This window comes from Cavia porcellus, unplaced genomic scaffold, assembly GCF_034190915.1.
Source record: "Cavia porcellus strain 051 isolate PalLab524CR breed Dunkin Hartley unplaced genomic scaffold, mCavPor4.1 scaffold_5, whole genome shotgun sequence".
Taxonomy (NCBI): Eukaryota; Metazoa; Chordata; class Mammalia; order Rodentia; family Caviidae; genus Cavia; species Cavia porcellus.
The window spans coordinates 94,507,458-94,530,504 of NW_026947488.1; the positions used below are offsets into that span (position 1 = coordinate 94,507,458).

At 46.6% G+C, this 23,047-nt stretch overlaps 1 protein-coding gene across 2 annotated transcripts in view; it reads left to right on the forward strand.

Moving 5' to 3' along the window:
* The first annotated feature begins 643 nt into the window (after positions 1-643).
* Positions 644-23,047, forward strand: part of Gpat3 (glycerol-3-phosphate acyltransferase 3) — a 58,899-nt gene continuing 36,495 nt past the window's right edge. Inside the window, exons 1-2 of one of the 2 annotated variants that reach the window (XM_063249354.1) lie at positions 644-1,088; positions 9,986-10,052. In XM_063249354.1, coding sequence (XP_063105424.1) covers positions 948-1,088; positions 9,986-10,052 — 208 coding nt within the window. In that variant the 5' untranslated portion in view covers positions 644-947. The remainder of the gene's footprint in view (positions 1,089-9,985; positions 10,053-23,047) is intronic. The other variant, XM_003469400.5, reaches the window with a different exon arrangement.

Genomic DNA, 23,047 nt, shown 5'->3' on the forward strand with positions numbered 1-23,047 from the left:
CTGGCCTCTGTGAAGTCACTAGATGTGGGCGATCTGTTAAGCACACAACCTCGTGAGTACAGAGTCCCACAGGCTTGAGCCCCTGGGCCAAAGAGACACAGCGGAGGCCGAGCCGGCCCTCCGTCCTCATCCTGGCCAAGGTGAGCTGCAGAGCGAGACCCTGCCTGGCCGCGCGTGTCCTCGGCCCGGAATGCGCTAGTCACACGGCGCTCCGCAGTCGCTGAAGTTGGAGCACACACCCGAGGGTGCGGCTCACGGCTCACCACCCGGCGTCTGTGCGGTCAGGGTCCTGGGTCCACGCACGACCCCTCCTCCGGGCCGCGTGGGACCGGCGTCCCCGCAGCAGGGGCGGGGCTGCCGGCAACCTGGCGAGGCGAGGGACGCGCGGGCTCCAAACCTGGGGCGCCGCCGCCTGAGGTCCCGGTCCACGCGTGAGACGCAGGTCCAGCAGGGTCGAGCGCCGCCCAGCGGAGCTGACGGCCACCGGCTCGGTCTCCTCCTCTGCAGCGCGCGTTCTGCACTCCTGTGACACGCCCTCCGCTCTCCCGCGCGGGCTGGGCGGAGCCTCTCGGCGGGGTGGGCGGAGCCTCCGGCGCTGGAGTAGGGTCTGGGGCGGGGCCTGGGCGGGGCCAGAACGGGGCCGGGGCGGGGCCTGGGAGGACCTTGGGCTTGCGGGGCTGGGCAGGCGCCGAGGGCTCGGGCTCAGAGCGCTGGAGTCGCCTTCTTCAAGCTCCCTGGGGCTGCCCTGCCCCGGCCTCCGCCCTGGCCCCTGGCGGCGAGTAGACCGCAGCCTGGTGAGCCCGGAGGAAGGCTGCGAGGAGGAAGGAAGGCGGGCTCGGCCGCGCAGTTCTCAGTCGTCCTTCCTGTCCCACCGCAGGGTCGTGCGAGGCGGGCCCGGCCACCAGGGGACAGTGACAGCGGCCGCGCGTGTGTTCCGCGGGGCGGGCATGGAGGGCACGGAGCTGGCCGCCAAGGTGCTCTCCACCTGGCTGACGCTGGTGCTCGGCCTCATCCTGCTGCCCTCGGCCTTCGGGGTGTCACTGGGCATCTCCGAGGTCTACATGAAGATCCTGGTGAAGACTCTGGAGGTGAGGGCCGGGGGACCTGATGGCCGGGAAGCGCGCTGCGACGGCGAGCCGGGCAGAGCCGGTCCCAGGCAGCGGCCGGGCGGGAGGTCGGTGTCCCTGTTACCCCCAGTCTTCCCCATGGCGTCTCCTCGGATGAGACCCCCGGATTAACTTGTGGGGCCACCCCGCCCGGGGCCTGGCTTGGGCATCCTCTTACTGATTACTGAAGCAGCCTTTGGCTCTGGAGCACCGGCTCACAGCCCCTGAGCCCTGCGCGGTCCATTCACTGCCCTTGGTTTACACAGCTCAGGTTCCAGAGGTCCTTGGGGCACTGGACATCCTCGTCCGGAAAGGCATCGGGTTCTGCTTTACGCCCAAGATAAGAAGCCAATTGCTAGGTGTTAGAAGGGTTTAGTGGAGTCATGGAAATTTTATCTAACCGATGACATTTGAAATGCCATTGCAAAGGTGTATTCTTTGACCTCAGATCTGCTACGTTTTGTTTCCAGATTGAGTGGAGAACGGTGAAAGATGGGAGAGTTTGTAGGGAACAGCTTCTCTCGCTCTGTTAGCCGGCTAACCCTTACAGGGCTGTTTTCAGTTTCAAACGACCTGGTCAGATAGGGAGGGCAAGCGGCTTTCCAGTGAGAGGTTAGTCTCCAAATCAGTGCTTTGCTGGCATTAAGGTGAGATGAGTGGACTGAGAGCCCCAGCTCGCTGCATCCTTTTGTTTAGCTTAGGTACCTGGATCCCAGCTCTGGTTCTCGGTGTGTATCCTTGCAAAGGTCACCTATCTGTTGTGCCTCATTGTGCCCCTCTTTATGATAGGAGTAACAATAATACCTAAATTCCTGGATGTCTTAGGTGCTGGCTATATGTTTGCAGCTATTAAAAAGTGCATGATTACTCGGAGACTACCATCTTTCTCCAGTTTCTACCTTATGATATAGGTTCTCATTTTTCTGCCCTTATTTTCTGTCTGTCTGTAGGACTTCATCCATTCTTCCTTAATATTGGGGTGGCTTCCAGACATCTCTAACTGGCTGCTGGCTTCCATCTGCTGATTCCCTTCTTTCTGTGGCTGTTTCTTCGCTGAGGCTTTGCTCTCATACTTGGGTTTTCATCCTCAGCTGTCATACTTTGAAGTTCTGCTGTTTCTGGCTGGGAGATGTTTCTCTGGGTTGGCTTTGCTGACTGCTGACCTGTTCGGAGTGCAGTCACACTCCAGTTTCTTGGCTGCTTCCTATTGTCAGACCTTTGGAATTCCTGGCCGTAATACAGTCCTCTTGGCCAGTGCCCTAGGTCCTCAGGACTCTGAAATGGTCTACCGTCCTCCTGGCAGCGTGGCCCTCCTCTAGTGGGACCTGATGAAGCTGTGTCATACCCACCCAGGTACTCATCTGTCCCCCTATAGTGTTTCTGGGACAGCTAATGAGGTGCTAAGGGGAGAGATCAGCTGGTTGTTTCAGCCCTTGAATTACTCTAGCTGGTGGGATTATCTCCAACCTGAGTTTGACCTTCAGTTTTACCAGGCTCTAATTTTAATTTCTGTGCACCAGGAGTTAGACTTGGAGAGATGAATTCATGTTCAATCAGGACTTTTATTCCCCTGAAGAACTTCCAGTTAACAGTGGAAGACACACCCTGGAACTTGGAAGCTAGGCAGGAGGCAGTGTAAGGAGAGCCTCTGTTGCTAAGTGAGGAGGCCAGAAGGAATCTTTGTGTACAATGAACTGAATTGGGAATTTCTTTGATGCAGCCTCACTTGTTGATCATGACTGCCTGGAGTTTCTGTGTTTGTCTTTCCTTAGATTACAGTTGCAAGAATATTCTTTGGGCTATTAAAATCAGAACTGGATAGTTTTCAGTTCTTTGGTTATAATTTACATGGCATGCATACTTTAAATTTATTTACCTTTGCCCACTATGTATTTACTTATAGAAATTTCACTGTCAATGGATGGCTTTTTAAGGACCATAAATTCAAACTAGAAGTTAAACTGTATATGTAGCAAACTTTCCAAATAGCTGACCGTGGTAGCCGTTACTTGTCAAGAGTCTCCCAAGCTGTGTGCTCTTCTCTGTCCCCAAAGCGTGACAGTATATGTGATAATCATTTATTGTGCACCTATTGTGTACCTTCTGTATCCTGGGGTCTCTAGATGTATATATAGTTTCCAGACAAGACAAACTGCGTGAGCACCGAGTTAAATACTTGGCCTAGAATAGTTGAGTGAGTCTCTAAACCAGTGATTTAATATTTTGTTAGGCAATATATATGTCAATGTGATAATATTTTTTTTTTTAGTTGGTACTGGGGATTGAACTCACGATCAAAGGCTTACAAGGCAGTCACTTATGCCACTGAGCTAAATCCTCAGCCCCTATTGTGATAACTTTGTATCACTGGAAAATTTCTTAGGAATACAGGCTATGAGAAATACAAATTTCCATTGAGGGAAAATGGAGAGGGCAATCCATGCAGGTGTCAGGGTGTGTGTGTGTGTGTGTGTATGTGTGTGTGGTGTGTGTAAAATGTGTGTTTAATCCAACAGGAGCAACATCAATGGATTACACATTGAAAGATGCTTCTTTCAACCATGAAAATTAATTATAAGGGCAATGACTAGAGGCAGAGTGGGAAGGCTATTTGTAAGACATGTTATGTGTATGTGCTAACTTCTTGACAATTGCAATCAGTGTGTACTGCAAACATGTATTAATATACCTTTAGAAAAAAGAATCAATGGAGTGGAAGGAAGGAAATGATATATAAAATAAAAATTATTTAATCTAACCAAATAATAAAGACAGTGGACATACGTAGCAAGGACTCATTTCCCAAACACTTTTGAGGAGTAAAAGCACAAACAGGTTCCTCCAAATTTCTAGCTTTGTGACTTGAGGCCGATCCCTTGGCATCTGGACCGTGGTTTATAGGAACATGCCCTGTTATTCTGCAGACTAAGCGAGGAGAGGGAAAGCACTTTGCTGTATGTTTTGTTTTGGATAGTAGGTGTCCCAGGTACCGTAGGCTTGGAATACTCCTGCCTGTCACCTTTGTTCCTCCCTGCGCCCCTTGGGATGCTTCATCAGTGTTTGTTCCGCGAGGCTCAGCGTACATCTGTCCTCAGATCTGTGCTATGCCAACAAAGGTGCTGACCTCTGTTGTGTTGTTCCCCTTTCTCTCTCCTCCACCTGCCTGTTAGTTTTTTGTCTTTTTAAACAGGAATGTCCCCGTAATTCTCTGATAGTTCTCAATGCCTCTGTGTAAGAGATGCTTTCTCCCATGTTGGAAGTGTACTGTGCTGGAAGGCCCTGATGTTTGGGCATCTTACACTTCTTACAAGACTCGACTCAGAGAAGAGTGGCCCACTCTAAGAGCTTCCTTCTTTTTTTTTTTTGTCTTTTTCCTTTTTATTGGTACCAGGGATCCAACTCACGACTGCCTGCTTGCAAGGCAGGCGTGTATGCCGCTGAGCTAAATCCCCAGCCCCTAAGAACTTCCTTCTAAGTGAATCACCTCTGTGAAGGCCACATATCCCAATATAAGGGACCTAGGTACTTGTTGAAGTACAGGGCATTCCAGCTTCAAATTTGCATTTCAGGGTAGGGTAGAACAGCTATAAACTGCGGCAAAACACCAGTACTTTCCACTGTATGTGTGTGTGCAATCATTGTTCTAGTTTAAGATGGCTACATGTATTTAAAATACAAAATCTTTTGTCTACAATCAAAAAGCGAGTTATCACATTAATAATAATGGATTGTTTACACACTTATTTTATCTTTGGTTACTTACAAATGATATTGGGTGCCAAAGATTGAAATGAAAAGCTACATAATTTAACCTTTACCTCAGCAGGGAAGAGATGGGGATCAGCGTTTGGGAAGTGCTGCACCGAGCCGGTGAGAGTAAAAAGGACACAGCCAGATGGTCACTGGGAAGGATGGGCCTCTATTTATAGGTCCAGCCCGTGCCTGGTGGGGCCCACTTGGCTTTGGGGCTGCTCTGCAGGGTTGAGGCAGCAGGCCAGGGACAGTCCCTGACCTTCACACACAGGTGTCCAGCTATTCACCCTGGGTTGTTTTTTTGTTTATTTGACAAAAGCTTTTGGTTCCTCCTGTTAATAAACCTGACTTGAGCCTTGCAATAGCTGAGGTTTTAATCTTTACTTAGTAATAACTGTTATCTTGGCCCTCCTTGAATGTTGATTGCTAATCATAGTTACTACAATGCTTTCCTCTTTCTTTACCCTTTCTTCCCTCTCAGATCAGTCAGATTAGGCTTTGCTTGTGAACTGTGATGCTGTGGATGTCATTATAATTATGTGTTTATTTTAGGGCATGGTGGTTCTGAGCAGTGCACCTAGGCCTCCTACATACTAGACAACTGTCCCACCACCGAGCTGTGCTTATAGCTCTTACCTATTTCTTAAACTAGAAAACAGCTTTTGAGGATTTTCTAGAATTTGAGTTGAAAAGTTCACTTATACTTTTGAAACTGTGATGTTTAAAAAAGAACATATAGGGGCTGGGGATTTAGCTCAGCAGCATAAATGCCTGCCTTGCAAGCAGGCAGTCGTGAGTTTGATCCCTGGTACTGATAAAAAGGAAAAAGACAAAAAAAAAAAAAAGAATGTATGACATTAAAGAGTAAACAGTGTATAAATGCGTAGGAAATATATAAAGAGACATATTTAATCCTAGTACTTGGGAGGCTGAGGCAGGAGGGACATGTATTTAAGGCCAGCTGAGGCTACATTGTAACTTCAAGGCTGCCTGGTGGACTACACGGTGAGAGCCTATCTCAAAAATCAAAGCAACAGTGACAATAGTAACAAAGAGAAAACCCCATCTTGGTACATTTCCTTACACTTCCATGTATATTCAAAGTGAAATATGGGATGTATCAGGGTCCCAGTGTTAGGGTGAGGCTGTCGAGCTGAGCTCAAGTCAGTGGCAGACCCGGGAGCTGAGTGCTGGCAATAGGCATACGGAGCGCTGCAGGCTGAACACACCGGGTTCCAGCCTCACAGCCACAAACTGGCCTGAACTTTGGGGAACTGAAGGTTCCTGGGATTGTCCACTACCCCACCATAAGGCTGTAGCTGTTTGCTGAGATTAATCAGCACAGATCTGGACTCCGTCCACCCACATTGTCTACCAGTGACAGCAGGGACATGCCTCCAAGTGAATGCTTTTTTCCTTTGTCCTCCAGCCTTGTTTATTATTTCTTTCTCTTTTATTTCTCTATTTCCCCCCTAACCTCTTAAATTTTCACCTCTGAGGGTAAAATTGGTATATGGAGGACTTATTTACTGTTTGCAATATTCTAGGTTTATTATATATTTTATTATGTAGGCAATAAATAAGTGTAATACACCATATTAACAGCAAAAGACAAAAACCATATGATCATCTCAATAGATGCAGAAAAAACATTTGACAAGTCACTCATTCATGATAAAAACACTATAGAAAATTGGAATAGATGGTCTTTGTCTTAGTCTCATAAAGGCTGTCTATGACAAACCAACAGCCAACATTATACTAAATGGACAAAAACTGAAAGTTTCACTAAAATCAGTAATAAGACAAAGATGTCTACTGTCACCACACTTTTTCAATATAGTTATGAAAACAGCCAGAGCAATTATACACGAGAAAGAAATCAAAGGGATAAGGGTAGGAAAGGAAGAAGTTACATTATCATTGTTTGCAGATGACAAGGTACTCTTTAAGACCTCCAAAACTACCAAATGCTTCTAGATTTAATAACCAAATTCAGTACCATAGCTGGATACAAAGTCAACACTCAAAGCTGGGTGTGGTGCACACCTATAATCCCAGCACTTGAGAGGCTGAGGCAGGAGGATCATTGTGAGTTTGAGACCAGCCTGAGCTATAAAGTGAGCTCAAGGCCAGCCTGAACTGCATAGTGAGATCCTGTCTTAAAAAAACCAGAGATAAAACAAAGCAATAGATTAACAAAAACAAAGTCAACACCCAAAAATCAACAGCCTCCCTGCATACAAATAATGAACTCACTGAGAAACAAATTAATGCAATAACATTTTTTGCCAAAGCATGCAGAATAAAGAAATACCTAGGTATCAATCTAATAAAGGAAGTAAGACCTTTACATTGAAAATAACAGTACTTGGAAAAAGGAGATTGTAGAGGATATCAGAAAATGGAAAGATATCCCTTATTCTTAGGAAGAACCAATATAGTGAAAATGGCCACACTTCCAAAATCATTATACAGATTTAATGCAATCTCAATCAAAATACTAACAGCATATCTCACAGAATTAGAAAAAACACAGTCCTAAAATTTATTTGGAACCAGAAGAGATCTAGAATAGTAAAAGCAATTCTGGGCGACACAGGTGAGGCTGGAGGCATCACAATCCCAGTAGTAAGTTGAAATTATATTACAAAGGTACTGTGACATAAATAGCATGGTACCAGTACAAAAAGAGAGCCAAGGATCAATGGAACAGAACAGAAAATAGAGAAACAACTCCAAGCATACTTGACAAAGGAATCAAACACCTTCACTGGAAGAAAAGTCACTTCTTTAACAAATGGTGCTGGGAAAATTAGCTTTTCACATTCTGAAAATTAAAACTAGACCCATGTCTTTCACCATGCACTACACTAAAATCAAAATGGACCAAAATAGATCAAAAGTTCTACATATTAAAATGGAAACCCTAAATTTGCTAGAAGATAGAATAGGTAGATCTCTTCAAAATGTTAGTGTAGACAAAGACTTCTTGAACAAAACCTGGATTACACATAATTATCACAAAGAATCAACCAGGCTGTCATCTTATTAAAAAGCTTTTGCACAGCCAGAGAAATCACCAACAGAATGAAAGAACAATCCAGAGTGTGAGAAAATTTTTTTTTGCCAGGGGTTCCTCAAAGGACTGTTATCTAAAATATATAAAAAAACTCAAATAAAAAAATCAGATGCCTCACATTTAAAGACCCAATCCAAAAATGAACAACCGAGATGAAAAGGGATAGAAATGGTGAATAAATATATGAAATAATGTTCAGCATCACTGGTCATTTGAGAGGTGCAAATTAAAACAACACTAAGATTCCATCTCACCCCAGAAAGAATGGCTGTTATCAAGAAATCAAACAAATGCTGGAGGGGCTGTGAGGAAAAAAGAATACTTTTCCACTGTTGGTGGGAATGCTCACTGAAAATCAGGGTGGAGATTCCTCAAAAAATAGGATAGGGGCTGGGGATTTAGCTCAGCAGCTCAAGCACTTGCCTGGTAAGCACAAGGTCATGAGTTTGATCCCCAGTACCAAAAACAAACAAACTAACAAACAAAGGAGGTCCCATTCCACCCAGCTATTCCCCTTCTTGGTATTTTCTCAAAAAGATTAAAAACATCATAACATAGCAATAAATGTATGTCCATGTTTATTGTGGCACAGTTTGTAATAGCTAAATCTTGACAATGCCCAAATGCCTATCAATCAATGAGTGGTTAAAGAAGATATGTTTTTTTTATACAATGGAAAACTACTCTTCCATAAAGAAGGATAAACTTGTGATATTTCCACTGAATAAATGCACCTTGAGACCGTGCTCTTGAGTGAAGTAAATCAGATACACATGTTGAACTATCCCATTGTTTCTCTGCTGTGAGAAACCAAGAGTAAATAAGGACCCAAATGTGTAATGGGCATTGAGAAATGAGAAGAAAATGTTCAAATGAAAACAAAAGGGGAAGGAGGGGGATAGGAAAGAAGGAAAAAATGGAAGAAAAAAGAACAAAAAAATGGAAACAAATCATTTGTAAATAAGCAGAGGAAGAGGGATTGAAGGGTGGGGAGGGGAATTGGAAAAAATAAGCAAGCTATGTCTTGCATAGCTACAAATTAATATATATATGTAAAATGGACCAATAAAATAAAACACATGCAAAAAAGAAAAGAATGGCAAGAAAAAAGTAAAGTGAGAGTTGTTTCTCCAGTTTTCCTTTTAATTTTATTTTTTACTTTATTTTGTCTTATTTTTTTGTGGGTTCTAGGAATTGAACTTGGGACCTCACACTTGCCAGGCAGACGCTGTGCCACTGAGCTATATCTCCAGCCCAAAAACTCTGAATCTTTTTCTTTTTCCAGTTTTTAAATTCTTTCAACTCTGGATCCTCATAGGCATCATGCCATCTTCCCTAGGCATCTTAGTAGATAAGCAAGCAGGGGGATGCACAGTTTTCTTTAGCAACCGATTCTTTGGTTCCTTTGCAGGCTGAGGATGGAAGCCAGGGCCTCCTGTATGCCAGACAGGCACTTTACCACCTGGCTGCATCCCTGTGCCTCTGCAAGCTTTTGTCTCATGTCTATTTGAGTGTGTCGCACACCCAAATGCCCAGTTTCCTGTGAAATAGCTAGTTTGCTCTGTGCCCTGTTTTAGCTCTTTGCATGTTGTTTAATTGCGTCAGCTACCCTGTGGGATGGGAATGTTTATCCTCCTGTTAGGATGAGGAAACTGATGCCTCTTTAACAGTGCTGGGGATCAAACTCTGGTCCTTGGCAGGCCAGAGCTGCACACCGAGCTGCACTTCCAGCCCTTGTGCCCAGGTCTTCCGGACACTATCACCTGTTTGGCCCACTGTGCCTCACGACCTTCAGGGAGTAATAGATGGATGCGAGGGGATTTAGATAGGGTCAAGATTGCTCTGTATTTATGGGGGCTTCCTGAGTGACTAAAGGAATGTGTATACCCAGGACTTATAATGCCACAATACCAGATCAACTGGGGTGGTTCGTTAGAGCAGGAAGTGCCAGGATTTAATGTTTAATTTCACTTGTGCATAAGCATGGTTTAAGTATTTCCCTGTGTCTTTGGAAGTTTAAACTAATACCTGTTTCTTTGAACAGTGGGCCACACTCCGAATTGAAAAAGGTGCCCCAAAGGACTCGATGCTTAAAAATTCCGCTTCTGTCGGTAAGTCTTCCTTTTCATTGTGATTGTTAAAATACTGAAATTAGGTGGGTTTTACCATTTGAAATTGTAATGTGCAGAGGTAAGTGCCCACTGCAGGCTTGAGTCATTTGATTCTGTCCTCATGCAGAATAGTAGGTGCCTGAATTTTGACTGGCTTTTGTGGTAAAGGCACTGGGTCACTGTGTGTGGCTTCTCTTCCTAAGTGCATTTGAATATGATTGCCTGGGTTCCTAAGGTGCATTCGGTGGTTTTAATAAGGGGGAGGTGGTGCTAGGGCAGCTTGTCATCACTACAACAGAACGCCTAAGGGACCAGCTCACAGCTCTAGAGATTCCAGGCCCGGCACCTGCATCTGCTCTAGTCTGGGGAGGACCTCAGGGTGGCAGGATCACTTGGTGATAGAGGAGCAGAGAAGGTGACTCAGGTCAGCCTCAAGCTTTTCTAGCAATGTTTATTTACGGAAACCACTTCAGGGCAGCACCCTCAGCCGACCAGGGCCTATCTCTGGGCCCCACCTGGAAGGGACCGCACCACCTCAGCCCAGCAGTGTTGGGGGCCGAGCTTCAGCCCATGTCCAGACAGAGCGGGAGTGATGGGGGAACCTGCACATTGGCACCTGTGACGGAGGTTCTGTTAGCACTTAACTCCTAGTGTGAGGTTCTCACAGGGCATCCCTCAAAGCAGTGCTTCACGTGAAGGCCAGCGGTAATACCATATGTGGAATTTAAACCTTGGCTGGTGGCGTGGCGGGCTGAGTGGGTACGAGGCCTTGGGTTCAGTCCTCAGCAATAAAAGCCCCTCACAGCAATGACGATGACAACAACAAACTACCATCACGTATCATCCTTTCCTGCGAAGGATGGTACCGTTGCATGGTGGAAAGGCCTAGTGAAGTCCTGCAATGGAAATGAGACGTTTAATTTTATCTAACGGAGTGTTACCTAAACATATTTGACCACGGTGCTCCTTTTCCCATATTATACCAGTTAGTTTTTGGTAGAAGTAAGCGATGAGTCAGCCTAGCTCACTGTCGCCCCAGTCTCTGTGTAAGTTTTGCCTTTGTACCTGGGGCAAGAACTCTAAGAATTGTTTAAGATTCTGGCTTCATTGCGGAGCAGGTGCTGCAGGAAGGGTGGCTAAGCAATAAGGAAGAAATATAGCACTAGATTAGTGAACAGGATAAATGTCTATGTGCTTTTCTTTTTTTTTTTTGTCTTTTTGAGCCAGGGTCTCTCTATGCAGTTCAGTCTGGCCTTGAGCTCACTTTGAAGCTTAGGCTGGTCTTGTACTCACAACGATCTGCCTCAGCCTCCAGAGTGCTGGTATTACAGGCATGAGCTACCATGCCTGGCTATGTGCTTTTCAAAAACTGGAAAAGTTTGTGCCCATCTTAGGGTCTCCCACACATACGCACACACTAATGGTAAGAGTGTCCAACACTTCACTAGAAGGGATTTATCTTTGGAGGCTTGTCTAAAAGGAGTTGTTGAAATTGTGTACTGTCACAATGTAACTGGGACATTTCTGACTCTATGTGATCCTCTTTTTTTGCCAGCCCTTTCAGATATAGCAGATCTATTAATTTTTAATTTCTCTGGGTACATTTGAAAATATGTGTCCTTATGATTTAGGGAAAGAACAAACTTTTTTGCCAGTTTTCTGTTGTACTTGGTGAGACTTGAGTGAATTCTGTGGGCCCTGTATTGGGGTAGCTACACAGCTGACCCGCTGTGTAGGTGAGGCGTGGTTGTCACGTGTCTCTGGTTGACACAGGCCTCATAACAGCACTGGGTGAGCTGCGGGACAGAGCCTGGCTAGCCAGGGCCAGCAGCAGCCGTTATTTCCTGCACACACAGGCACACACACACACATACACATACACATGCCTCGGGCCATGAATTTAAGAGGGTGCAAGGTGTTTCAAGGTTAAAGGGATTAAAAGAATCACTGGGGGCTAGTTCAGGGGCAGAGTATTCGTTCAGCATGCTTAAGGCCTGGGTTCAACTCCCAGGACCAACACCAAAAATCACTGGGTGAGTGTGTCTGGTGGCAGAGGTGTAGGGGGATTTCATTAACACCTCCATGTGTCATAACTTCTCTGTTCTTTGGTCCTGGATTTTCGTGGTCCCTCCAGAAAAGAGTGGATGTGAACAGGAGGAGAAAATATGAATCATACTGGGTCTAAGTAAGGCCTGCACCTTCTAGAGGTGTCGTATTTCATCCAGAGTGACTGCCTTTCCTTTCGGCCTGTGAAATTGGGAATTGATGCTTAACAGTTATTGAGCACAGTGCATTGAAGGCTGTCATGGAGCTAGAGATGACAGGGAAGTGTGGTTCCTGGGAGACAGACAGACATCGGTCTCGCAGGCTGCTGTGATACCCGCTCACCTGAGCCCATGAGCAGAGGATAAGGCGATATCTGAGTTCGTCCCTCAGTCCCACAGCAGTGCCTTCTGGGCACCTCAGCTCCCTGTCTTACCCTGTGCCTGGGTAGCTGGGACTCCCAGGTATGTGCCCTGCAGATGCAAGCTGGTCCTCAGTGTCACCATCCCGGACCACAGAGAGAGGCGACAGAACACACTGAGCCCTGCGTGCTTGAGCAGGGAGCACGTGGTCTTCAGGACAGGGCGCTTCTGCCCAGAGGGGCCAGGGCTTCCATAGTTTGCGCTGAGCCGCTGTGTAGGTGAGGCCTGGTTGTCACGTGTCTCTGGTTGACACAGGCCTCATCACAGCACTGGGTGAGCTGCGGGACAGAGCCTGGCTAGCCAGGGCCAGCAGCAGCCATTATTTTCTGCACACACAGGCACACACATATGCACACGTACACGTGTGCAAGCCCTCTGCTGCTTTGCTTAGTGAGGTCTGGATTGTGGAACAAATTTCAAGTCTTCCTTCCCGTCAGGACCATCTCCTGTTCTGTTTCTTCTGTGCTTTTATTAAATAACCATCTGAAACTCCTCGAGCCTAGGGAAACATTATTTTTGTAGCTAAATAATTCTCTTTTCTCTTTAGCCATACTCTGCTGAACCATTTATTGAAAACTGTCTTGGGCTGGGCATTTAGCTCAGTGGCACAAGCACCTGCCTGGCAAGTGCAGGTCCTAAATTTGATTCCCAGTACAGAAAAAAAAGAAATCTTGATCTAGACATGATTATGAATAAGCTCTCCTTAAGAAGCTGTGCTGAGGTGGGTGTGGTGGTGTAGAGCTGTAATCCTAGCACTTGGGAGGCTGAGGCAGGAGGATTGCTAACAAGTTGGAGGCCAGCCTGAAACTACATAGTGAGACCCTGTTTCAAGGAGAAAACAAAATCCCACTGTACCTTCTTCCTCCAGGCTGAAGGTACAAAGATGAAGGTGATTCTTCCCCCTCAATTTAACCTTTTACCCTGAGCAAGGGCCTCATGGAAGTGTAACCCCCCTTCTGGTCCCGAGAGTGGACGTGGTCAGACCATGGTCCAGGAGCTCAGATAGAGAAGATGCTGATGGTGATGAAGCTTTGCTTCCCCCACAATGGCCACAGGGGAAGGCATTCCCTTGGCCTACGACTGCAGTCCTGCAAGGTTGCGGTAGGTTTCGTGTTAGCCTCTTGGGAACAGGGAAGGACACTGCTCACTCGGAAGAGCTGCGCGGCCCATAACTCAGTGCCAGGAAGCTGTTCAGCGTGACTCAATAATTTTGATTCTATCACTACTGAGATGGTTACTTGTGTAATTCTGGTGACTCAGAATGAATTCCACTGTAATTGTATGATGACACCAGGACACTGTAATGACTGATTCAAAGTCAGCAGATGTGAATGAAGGCACTAGTCTGACTTGAGGGTGAGACCTAAGCACTGCAAATACTGTGCAGAGAGCAGCCCCGGTGTCATCCCACCTTGTTCCTCCTCCCGGTGTGGCGGCCTGACTCAGCCTCATGGGTGGCGGGAACGCCTGCAGCCTTCACAAGCTCCCCTCGGATGGGTGCCCCATGTGGCCTGCCGTTCCCATTCATCAGCACCCTGGCCACCCTGCTCTTTTGCTGGCCCCTCTGCACCCTGCCCTGCCCCTTCACCCCTGCAAGCCCTTAGAGAGCACTGAAGGCCGAGCTGAGCTTTCTTGTTCTGCGTGTTCAGAGAGCAGTCAGGTTGCCTAACTTTCCTCCTCCCTCTAGTACCCTTGTACTGTTTTCCTGTGAGGTATTGCACTAACCAAATTGGTACCCTGACTACACCGACAAATTCTTTCAAATTCACAGAAAAACAACAGAATTTGAGGAGTGTTGCTTTTTCATACTTTTTAATTTTTTTTTTTCTAGTACCGGGGATTGAACTCACGACCGCCTGCTCACAAGGCAGGTGCTTATGCCGCTGAGCTAAATCCCCAGACCCCCATACTTTTTTGGGGGTTGGTTTGGGTATTTTTTTTTTTTTTTTGGTACTGGGAATCAAACTGGCAACTGTGTTTTTTGTTTTGATACCAGGGATTGAACTCATGACTGTGCTCTTACAAGGCAAGCACTTAAGCCACTGAGCTAAATCCCCACCCCTTAGTTTGGGTATTTTTGAGGTGCCAGTGAGGGACCCAGGGCCATTGCTTGCTAGGTAAGCACTTTGCTTGCTGAGCCACTGACTGAGTCTCTGGCCTGATGGTTTATTTAAATCTATTAGGCTGAAGTACTGAGGTCTTTTTTTTTTTTCTTTTGTCTTTTTGAGACAAAAAAACAAAGCAGTTCAGGCTGGCCTTGGGCTCACTTTGTAGCTCAGGTTGGTCTTGAACTTGCAATGATCCTCCTGCCTCAGCCTCCTAAGTGCTGGGATTATAGGTGTGTGTCACCGTAGCCAGCTAATACTGCAGTCTTGATGTAAACTCTCTGAATGGAAAATCAGCTTCCACTGCCCCCAGATGGGGAGTAGAGCACACTAACTGGGCATCTTACCGATTAAGCACTAGAACCTGCCTTGCTGTTTGTAGAGATCATAGATGGGTTAGGACGGTGCTTCCCTCAGCATTTCATCACCGTGACAGAATTCAGAGATAGCACCTTAGTGAGGAGAGTTTTATTTTGGTTGGCAGTTTGAGGGCTCCCTGCTCGGTAGTGATAGTGCAGTGCAGCGTGGTAAGGGAGTGCGGTGGGGAGTGGTGGAAAGGAGCAGACACAGAAGGGTCTCCGTGACTTCTTGCAGCCATAGGACTTCCCCACGGGGACCCAGACCCCTTTTGGAGGGTGCCACTGCCTCCGAGAATGCTGAGGGGCTGAGGGGCGGTGACCAGCTCGGTAATGCACGAGCCTCTGGGGACGTTTGGGTCTAGGCTGTTGCAGAGGGGGGTCGCCGTCCCTCCTGGTGAATCCTCTGCTGAGGCTGGTGATTGCCAAGCACAGGCAAGGCAGAGAAAGCCCCATGGAGGCCCAGCACAGCTCAGGGGTCTGCTACACTCATGCATTTATCACCCTTTCCAACTTTGGCCAAGTGTTTAATTTGAATGCATAATTTCATGTCTTCTCATACATTTTGAAAATAAGACATTTCCCAAGAACCACAATGCTATTGTCTCTTTTAACAGGTCAAAAACTTCTTTTTTCTTTTTGGTGGAACTTGGGACTGAGCTCTAGGCTTTCACACTGAGCTACATCCCCAGACTTTTTAAATTTCTGAGACAGGTCTCACTAAGTCTGCGAGTGGTCCAGGCTTTCCCCAGACTTTCAGTCTTTTGCCTCAGTCTCCCAGGTTGCTGGGATTACTGGTATGCACCTTTGTGCACCTCTGTGCGCAGCCCAAGTTTAATAATTTCTTAACATAATTCAATTTATATTTCCCTAATTCTTTCAAGATATTTTTATAATGTATTTGTTTGAATAGAGATTGAGTCATAGTCCACAAAAATATTTGGTCATTTTTTTTACATTGTCTTAATAGAAAATAGCATAGCTTTGGGGAGAGGAATGAGGCACAATTTTTGTACTTGGAACAAAAATTACTAAACAGCAAGTGACCCTGAGAAAATCATTAGACTACTATACATTTTTATCTACACATCTTAATATCATTTCATAGAATCCAACGGTTTATTTGTCTCAAAACCTTCAGATTAGTCATCTGTATTTTTCTTAAGTACAGTGTAATAAAACCTTAGTTCAATCAGTGTGAGAGCAATTTGCCAATATCTAGTGTAGCTCAAGACTGCGAAATTGTACTGCATCCTACATTCAGCTTCCCTCTGCTGTCCAACCTGCAGAGGCCTTCAGAGTGGCTGTGTTGGGTGACCGACTCAGGTGTATACACTGAGCCCATTTTCACACGCCAGGAGGACAGCGAATATGTAAATGTGCAAAAGTACCATCAGCAGTCATGATGAATGCACTGATTTTAAAACTTACAGCATGGGGATGGGTGTTGCTCAGAGGGTAGCACCTGCTTTGTACATGCAAAGTTCTGGGTTTGATCTTTTCTTCAACCACAGATGGAAGCCACACATCTGCGCAGAGAAGTGTAAAATACGTGTGGAAGTGATGCGTACCACATGGGCCTGGTTATCTTCTGGGAGGAAGGGGGGAGGTGGCCAGGTAGGGTTTAGCTACATCTAATTTTTTCTTTAAAAAATGCCTAAAAGCCAGTACGACAATGGAACTCTTATGAAACTCATATTGTTGGTTAAACTTTATAAAGATTAAAAATATATAACTAGATAGCTGTTGTCATTCAGGTAAAATCTTTAATTTGACAAATGGTGCTAGTTTTATATGAAAATAGATGCTTGCTGTGTGGGCATACTTGGTGCTGACCTGCTTCAGAGCATGTCCCCCTCCAGCCACCCAGGAACCCAGGAGCCCTTCTGGGAATATGTTGTCACCCAGCTGGGTGTTCCCTCCCTGGCACTGCAGACCTTCCGGACCTGATGGTCCTTATCACAGGGCATCAGGCTGGGGATTTAGCTCAGCAGCATAAGTGCCTGCCTTGCATGAATGCAGTCGTGAGTTCAATCCCTGGTACAAAAAAAAAAAAAAAGTCTACCCACAAGGCGCCATCCTCTGCTTTGTGAGCATCCTCGGTCCTAAACGTGACCTTAGTATCTCTCTAGTGACAACCAGTACTGTGTACAGACGTTACCACATGTCCACCCGGGGTGGACTCCTCCTGTCCTGCTCTTAGAATGGTGTGTTTGGTACCAGGAATTGAACTCAGGACGTCAGCTTGCCAGGTAGTGCTGGGCTGCTGAGCTGTCTCTGCAGCCCTCTCGGATACTGTATTTGTTGGTCGTTACATACTGTCCTTAGTAGACGGAGTTTGGTCTAGCAGAACTTGATTTTTAGTTGGTGGTGTCTGCCTTGGTCAAGGATGGCAGGAGCAGGTGAGCCACGGGTGGAAAAGGGCAGGCAGGCTAGGTGGCCAGGGGGTGAGCAGAGGGTTCCAGAAGCCACACAAGGGAAGGCAGAGGCAGGCAGCCTTTCAGACTCCTCCTCCTAGATCCAAGGGCGTTGATTTCCTTTACAGTGGATGAAAGTCTTGCTTGTAACTCAGTTGAGCATGGACTGAATGTTTGTGATCTCTCTGCCCACCCAGTTGATATGTTTGAAATCTTTTTCCCATTTAATACTATTGTATTAGGTGGCAGATCCTTTGGTGGGTAATTAAGTCTTAAGGGTAGAGCCCTAAGATATGGAATTAATGTCCTCATAAATAAATAGTTTTTTATACCTTGTGAAAACACCGTGAGCGTACATAGAACTGAGGGAGATAAATATGTTTTTGTACCCAGTCTGTATGGTTCTCTGTCCTAGCAACCCCCATTAAGACACAACTCCAAAACGCAGAAACTAACACAGTGCTTCCTCTGACCAGCCGGGACAGTGAAAGAGCAGGTTAGATGAGTGGCATCCCCAGCAGAGGTGGCACACACCTGTGAGACCGAGACAGGTTAACCACAAGTGCAGCTCAGCCCAGGCAGTTTAGCAACTTAGTGGGACTCTGTCCAAAAAAAGCCTCTGTCACAGGAGGAAGGTGGGCCTCGTTCCGAGATCAGAAGGTCACAGAGTGTACCCTGCTGCTTTCAGACTGCTGTACCTTTCATATAGCAGTGAGAGCGGACAGTGTCTTCCTCTGTACCCCTGCCGCTTTCAGTGAGGTTAGTCTTTTTTTTAGTGTTAGCACTAACTGGTGACCGGAGAGCTGTGTGGTGGTTTAGTGCATCCTCAGCCCCTCTGCAGTGTGGAGAGGGTACCTGCTTCTCAGAGCCCAAGGCTCAAACAGTCCCGGTGGACACAGAACCCAGACAGGAGCTGACGGAGAGCGGGTAAGGGGACCAGAAGGCAGATGTTGGCCGCTGACAGGGCCAGGTGGTAGTTCTCGAGGGCCAACTTGAGTCTACTCCTTGTTTACTTAGAAAAGTGTTCTTTATTCTGTTTAGCATAGCATAGCACGGCATAGCATAGCATAGCATAGCATTCTTTATAGTAGCAGGGATTCAGCAGGTGTCTACCCAATTGAAAAATCACCTGGTTGATCCAGAAGTGTCCTCTCCAATTCTTCCTGGCCACCTGCTCCCTTGAAAACCCTAATCAAAATTCCAGGCAAGAACCTAGCCATTGTCGTCACCACTACCACCACCACCATCATTATGATGTCACCACATTTGCTGTGCATTGGCCCCAGTGTGCAAGATCACTTACAGGAAGGAGGTCTTATTAATCCTCATTTTAGTCAGGTGTGGTAGCACATGCCTGTAATCCCAGTAACTTAGGAGGCTGAGACAGGAGGGTCACTGAGTCTGAGGCCACCCTGGAGTACATGGCGAGACCCTGTCTCACCCCCACCCCAACAACAACTGACAAAGCCTGACTGCAAAGGAATCACAATCTGGCTGTCCTACTCCAAAGCCCTTTGTTATCACTTCCTGTCACCAGGCAGGGTCTAAGGACATCCCTGAAGAGGAGATGGAAGTCTGAAGCTGGACAGGTTGCTGGCCCATTGACTTCCAGCACAGAAAAACAATTTTCATGAGGCATCCTTAAGGGGCATCAGAATGTTTATTGGCAGAATTTAAAAAAAATTTTTTTTTTCAAATCCTTTTTTTGGGAAAACAATCAGAAGAGGAATAGCTGGATTGAATGGGACCTCTAGTCCTAGTGTTTTTGAGGAATCTGCACACTGATTTCCAGGGTCCCTTTACAGTAGAAAGGAATCAATGGCCTGAACTTACTGTATCTTTAAGGACCTTACAAGTTTTGTGTGTGTATGTGTGTGTGTGTGTGTGTGTCTTGAATCTGTAGTTTGTATTACAAGTGCAGCCTAAAAGTCTGTCTTCCTCTTCTTTCTGCCTATCTTGTCTTCCCCTCTTGCTTCACTCCCTACCCTGGGCCGTCATCTTCCCTCCCTTCTGGTCAATGCCTGCTCTTTCTCCACAGATGGTTGTGGGGATTGTTCTACAAGTGGAACCTCATTGCACAGTGTCGGCGTGGTTACTGTACCTTACCCTTTCCTGGCTCTTGGCTAATATTGCCGCAGCAGGGAAGCAGGGCACAGAGCAAGGGTATACGGGAATGCCCTTAACTTCAGGTTTTCCATAACTTATGTAGAAAGAACAGAGGCATTCCTGGAAAGACGGGAGGCACCTGTCTATGCATTATCTGGGCCCACTGGACAAGGTGGCAGCAACTACAATATAACCTCAAGCTGTTGTTTATCTCCCGTGGACTTGCATCTTGAGGCCTGGATTCCTTTAAACTCACCTCCAGCTGCAAATTTCACTGATTCCCTCAGGGGCCAGTTCCCTCTCTGTTTTTACCTATATAAGCTGTTTTTTTTTTGTTTTTTTTTTTGTCTTTTTCATTTTTATCGGTACCAGGGATCGAACTCTGGGGGAAACTCTTCACATCTGGGGCCACAGAAGTGTTCTGTGTTATGTTAAGGGTATAGTTGAAAACAACACCTCCCCATTAGTTAGGAGAATATTTAGCATTATAATTAGAAACTGTACATAAATGTCAAACATGAGGCTGATATTTTTGATGACTCATTTGACAATGGAATTTTAGGAACCCTGTGTTACAGAATTTCTCATTGAATCAAATTAGTTATGTTCAAATCAACAGAGTTAATGTGGACTCTCAGCAGTCAACAGTGTAATGAGCGAGCTGTAAGATGTTTGCTGTTTGAATGGAAGTCTGCCCATTAGCCTGAGTGAGGCCTGCTGGTCGCTCTGGGGTGTTCACTGACGGTTGATTACAGTACCCGCAACCTCCCACTCCCATTTATACTTCAAAATGAAGTTGATTCCAAGATTAATATTTATATTGGGAGTTAAAAATGTTCCCATGTTACCATCAGGACTGATTGTTTTCTGCTTTCCGTGGAAAAGGATTACGTGAGAACCAAAAAGGGAGTCAATTTTCTCATGTGCTCTTTTCAGGAGAACGAAGTAAATCTCTAGGACTTCAAACTTGGTATTTTTTTGGTCTCTTTGGGCTGCTATATCACAGCACCGTAGCCTGGATAGCTCGTGTGCTTCTGAAACATTTTTGGGGCATCTGAAGGCTAGAAGTCCAAGACCAAGGGTCTGCTTGACCCAAGCCACCTGCCTCCCCCCTCGACCTCCTAGAGTGGAGGGGTGGAGGGCCCTCTCCAATCCAGTCACAAAGTGGACTACTGAAAACTAGGATTTTCCTTTTTAAGGCAGTTTCTCTAGGCTTGCTCCTGCTTAGAGGGTCAGCAGCCACCCCCAGGCCTGAGAACATTATGGTTCAAGGTTACCAGCCCCTTGGGCCCAAGCTTTGCTAAGTCTCCAAGAGGCAGGAGAGTAGGGTGGGCAAGTGGGCATGACCTGTCAGTCACCACAAGCGCAGTTGCTGTGCCCAAGCCCTGCACTTGGGGCCAGTCAGAAAGTTCTATCTTCAGTTCTGGCATCGGATCAAGCAGGTTTTTGACAGGACGGCCTAGATGTGACGTCAGCATGTGTGGGTGGGCGCACAAAGGATGGCAGCAGTAGGCTTCCTGGCCGCTGTAGTTTCTCAGTGGTCCACTCTTGCTCAGCAGCGCGTACACTTCTTTCTCTACCTTTAATAAATGCAGAACCTCATTGCCTTTACATGTGTCTTGACGACAAGAACCTGGAAGAAACCTCCGAGGACGCCACAGCGCGGGAAAGCCCTTGCGCCAGCATGGTATTGAGCTGGAGTGCGGCAGCGCCTTGCTGGGAAGGGCGAGGGCTGCTGTCCTGCTTGCTTGGCCCTACTGGAAATACACACGCTTTTCTGTTTTCGTGGTCTTTTCTCACTGAACCTGGTACCTGATTAGCTGAGGCCCATGTTTGGGCTCGGCAGAGCGCTGTCGTAGGCAGAGGGGGCAGGCTGTGCTGTTAAGGGTACGTGAGCCAGTGGACATGAGAATGTGGAAGGCACTGCCATCTCGGGAAAGCTTTGATTCCACTCTAATCCCAGGTAACAGCCAGCAAATCCACTGGCCACCCTGGCAGACCTCACTGGTCAATGAAGTCTTTGTCCCTGAACGGAGGTGTGGTCGCAGAGGTCCCCACACCATGCAGCTGACTCAGAGCTGGCTTCCCACGCGCCAGGTGCTAGGCTGAGTGAGTGGCTTACACCCTATGTGTCACACATCTCTGTTCAAAGGGGAGGAGCCTGCTGAGGAATTGAGTTTTGGCCTACATCTGTTTCCACTGTTTGAGGTGTACCTGAAGTTGACATAATTGAAAGTACTGTGTAGCTGATTGACTGCTTTTAAATTATTCAGGGTTTTAAAACTAAAAAACAAGACTTAATCCTGGGGTCTGTAGCATTATGGTAATGTTTGGCAGGCCTAAGGCCCTGAGTTCAGTTCCCAGTGTGCAAAAGAAAAAAGAATTTAAGGCACCTCTGCTGTTTTTTATGAATGAGTGATTACAGGGAGGAACTTATTCTGGATCATTTACCCAAAGACGCTGCTTTGAAAACAGAATAGAAAAACCAGGCTTGTTTACATAGCAGAGGAAGGCTGGCCACAGTGTTCTAGGCAGAGGCAGTCAAACAGCTCTCTGGTCACCAGAACAAATATTGCATTACATAGCCAGCAGGTCAGCCACACAGGGCTGAGCCATTTGAAGTTTCCCGAGTCTCTTCTGTGTGCTAAGGTTGTATGCTGCTTTTTATGGAGGTTGGGCATTTTGATTAAGCTGGAGTGTCAGTTGGAGTGGCTTTGAGCTGCCAAGGGAACACTTCTCAGTGTGTCACGATCGAGGGCTTGGGGGCTGTGAGTGATTCTTGGCTCCTTGTTTGGGGCTGCCATGAATGACAGCCTTGCTCTCTACCACCACGTCCTTCTACTGCGAGTCCTCTGAAACCATGAATAGAAGTAAACCCTGATTCCTTTTATGTTTTTGTTTTTTAAGTCAGGATTCACTTTGTAGTTAACACTGGCCTTGAGCTATGTATCCCAGGCTGGCCTTGAACTCACAGTGGTCCTTGGGCTGGGTTTATTCCTATAACAGTGGGCACATCTGCCTATGACTTGTTCTATAGGTGAAGGAAGCAAGGATGCTCTTCAGGCTTTACCCTTTCCTTTCCTTTCCTTTTCTTGTTTTGACAAGGTCTTGCTATGCAGTTCAAGTTGGACCAGAACTCACTATGTATCCCAGGCTGGCCTTAAACTCTTGGCAGTCCTTCTGCTTCAGCCTCCCGAGTGCAGGGATTACAGGCAGGCGCACCACATCCAGCTTTTAGTCCTTCTATTCTGCTAGCAAGGAACAGCTCTTCCATTGTTGTTGGCTTTTTTCCTTTTTTGAAGAGCCTTTGAAGCTGACCTTTCTCACTTCTCCCTTTCTTCCTACAACTCTTGGGACAGGATAAGTTCTCAAACAAACCAAGTAAGGGGACAGAGTGTCAAAGCATACTGTGTGCATGAAGGTTGGGGATGAAGGACATAGTGGCTCGGGACTGGAGAAGACTGCTGGGCTTGGAAATGAGATAGAGCCCCCTGGACTTGTGCTAGAGAGAAATTTTTTCTTGGGTTGGAGTGGGGAGAAACAAGC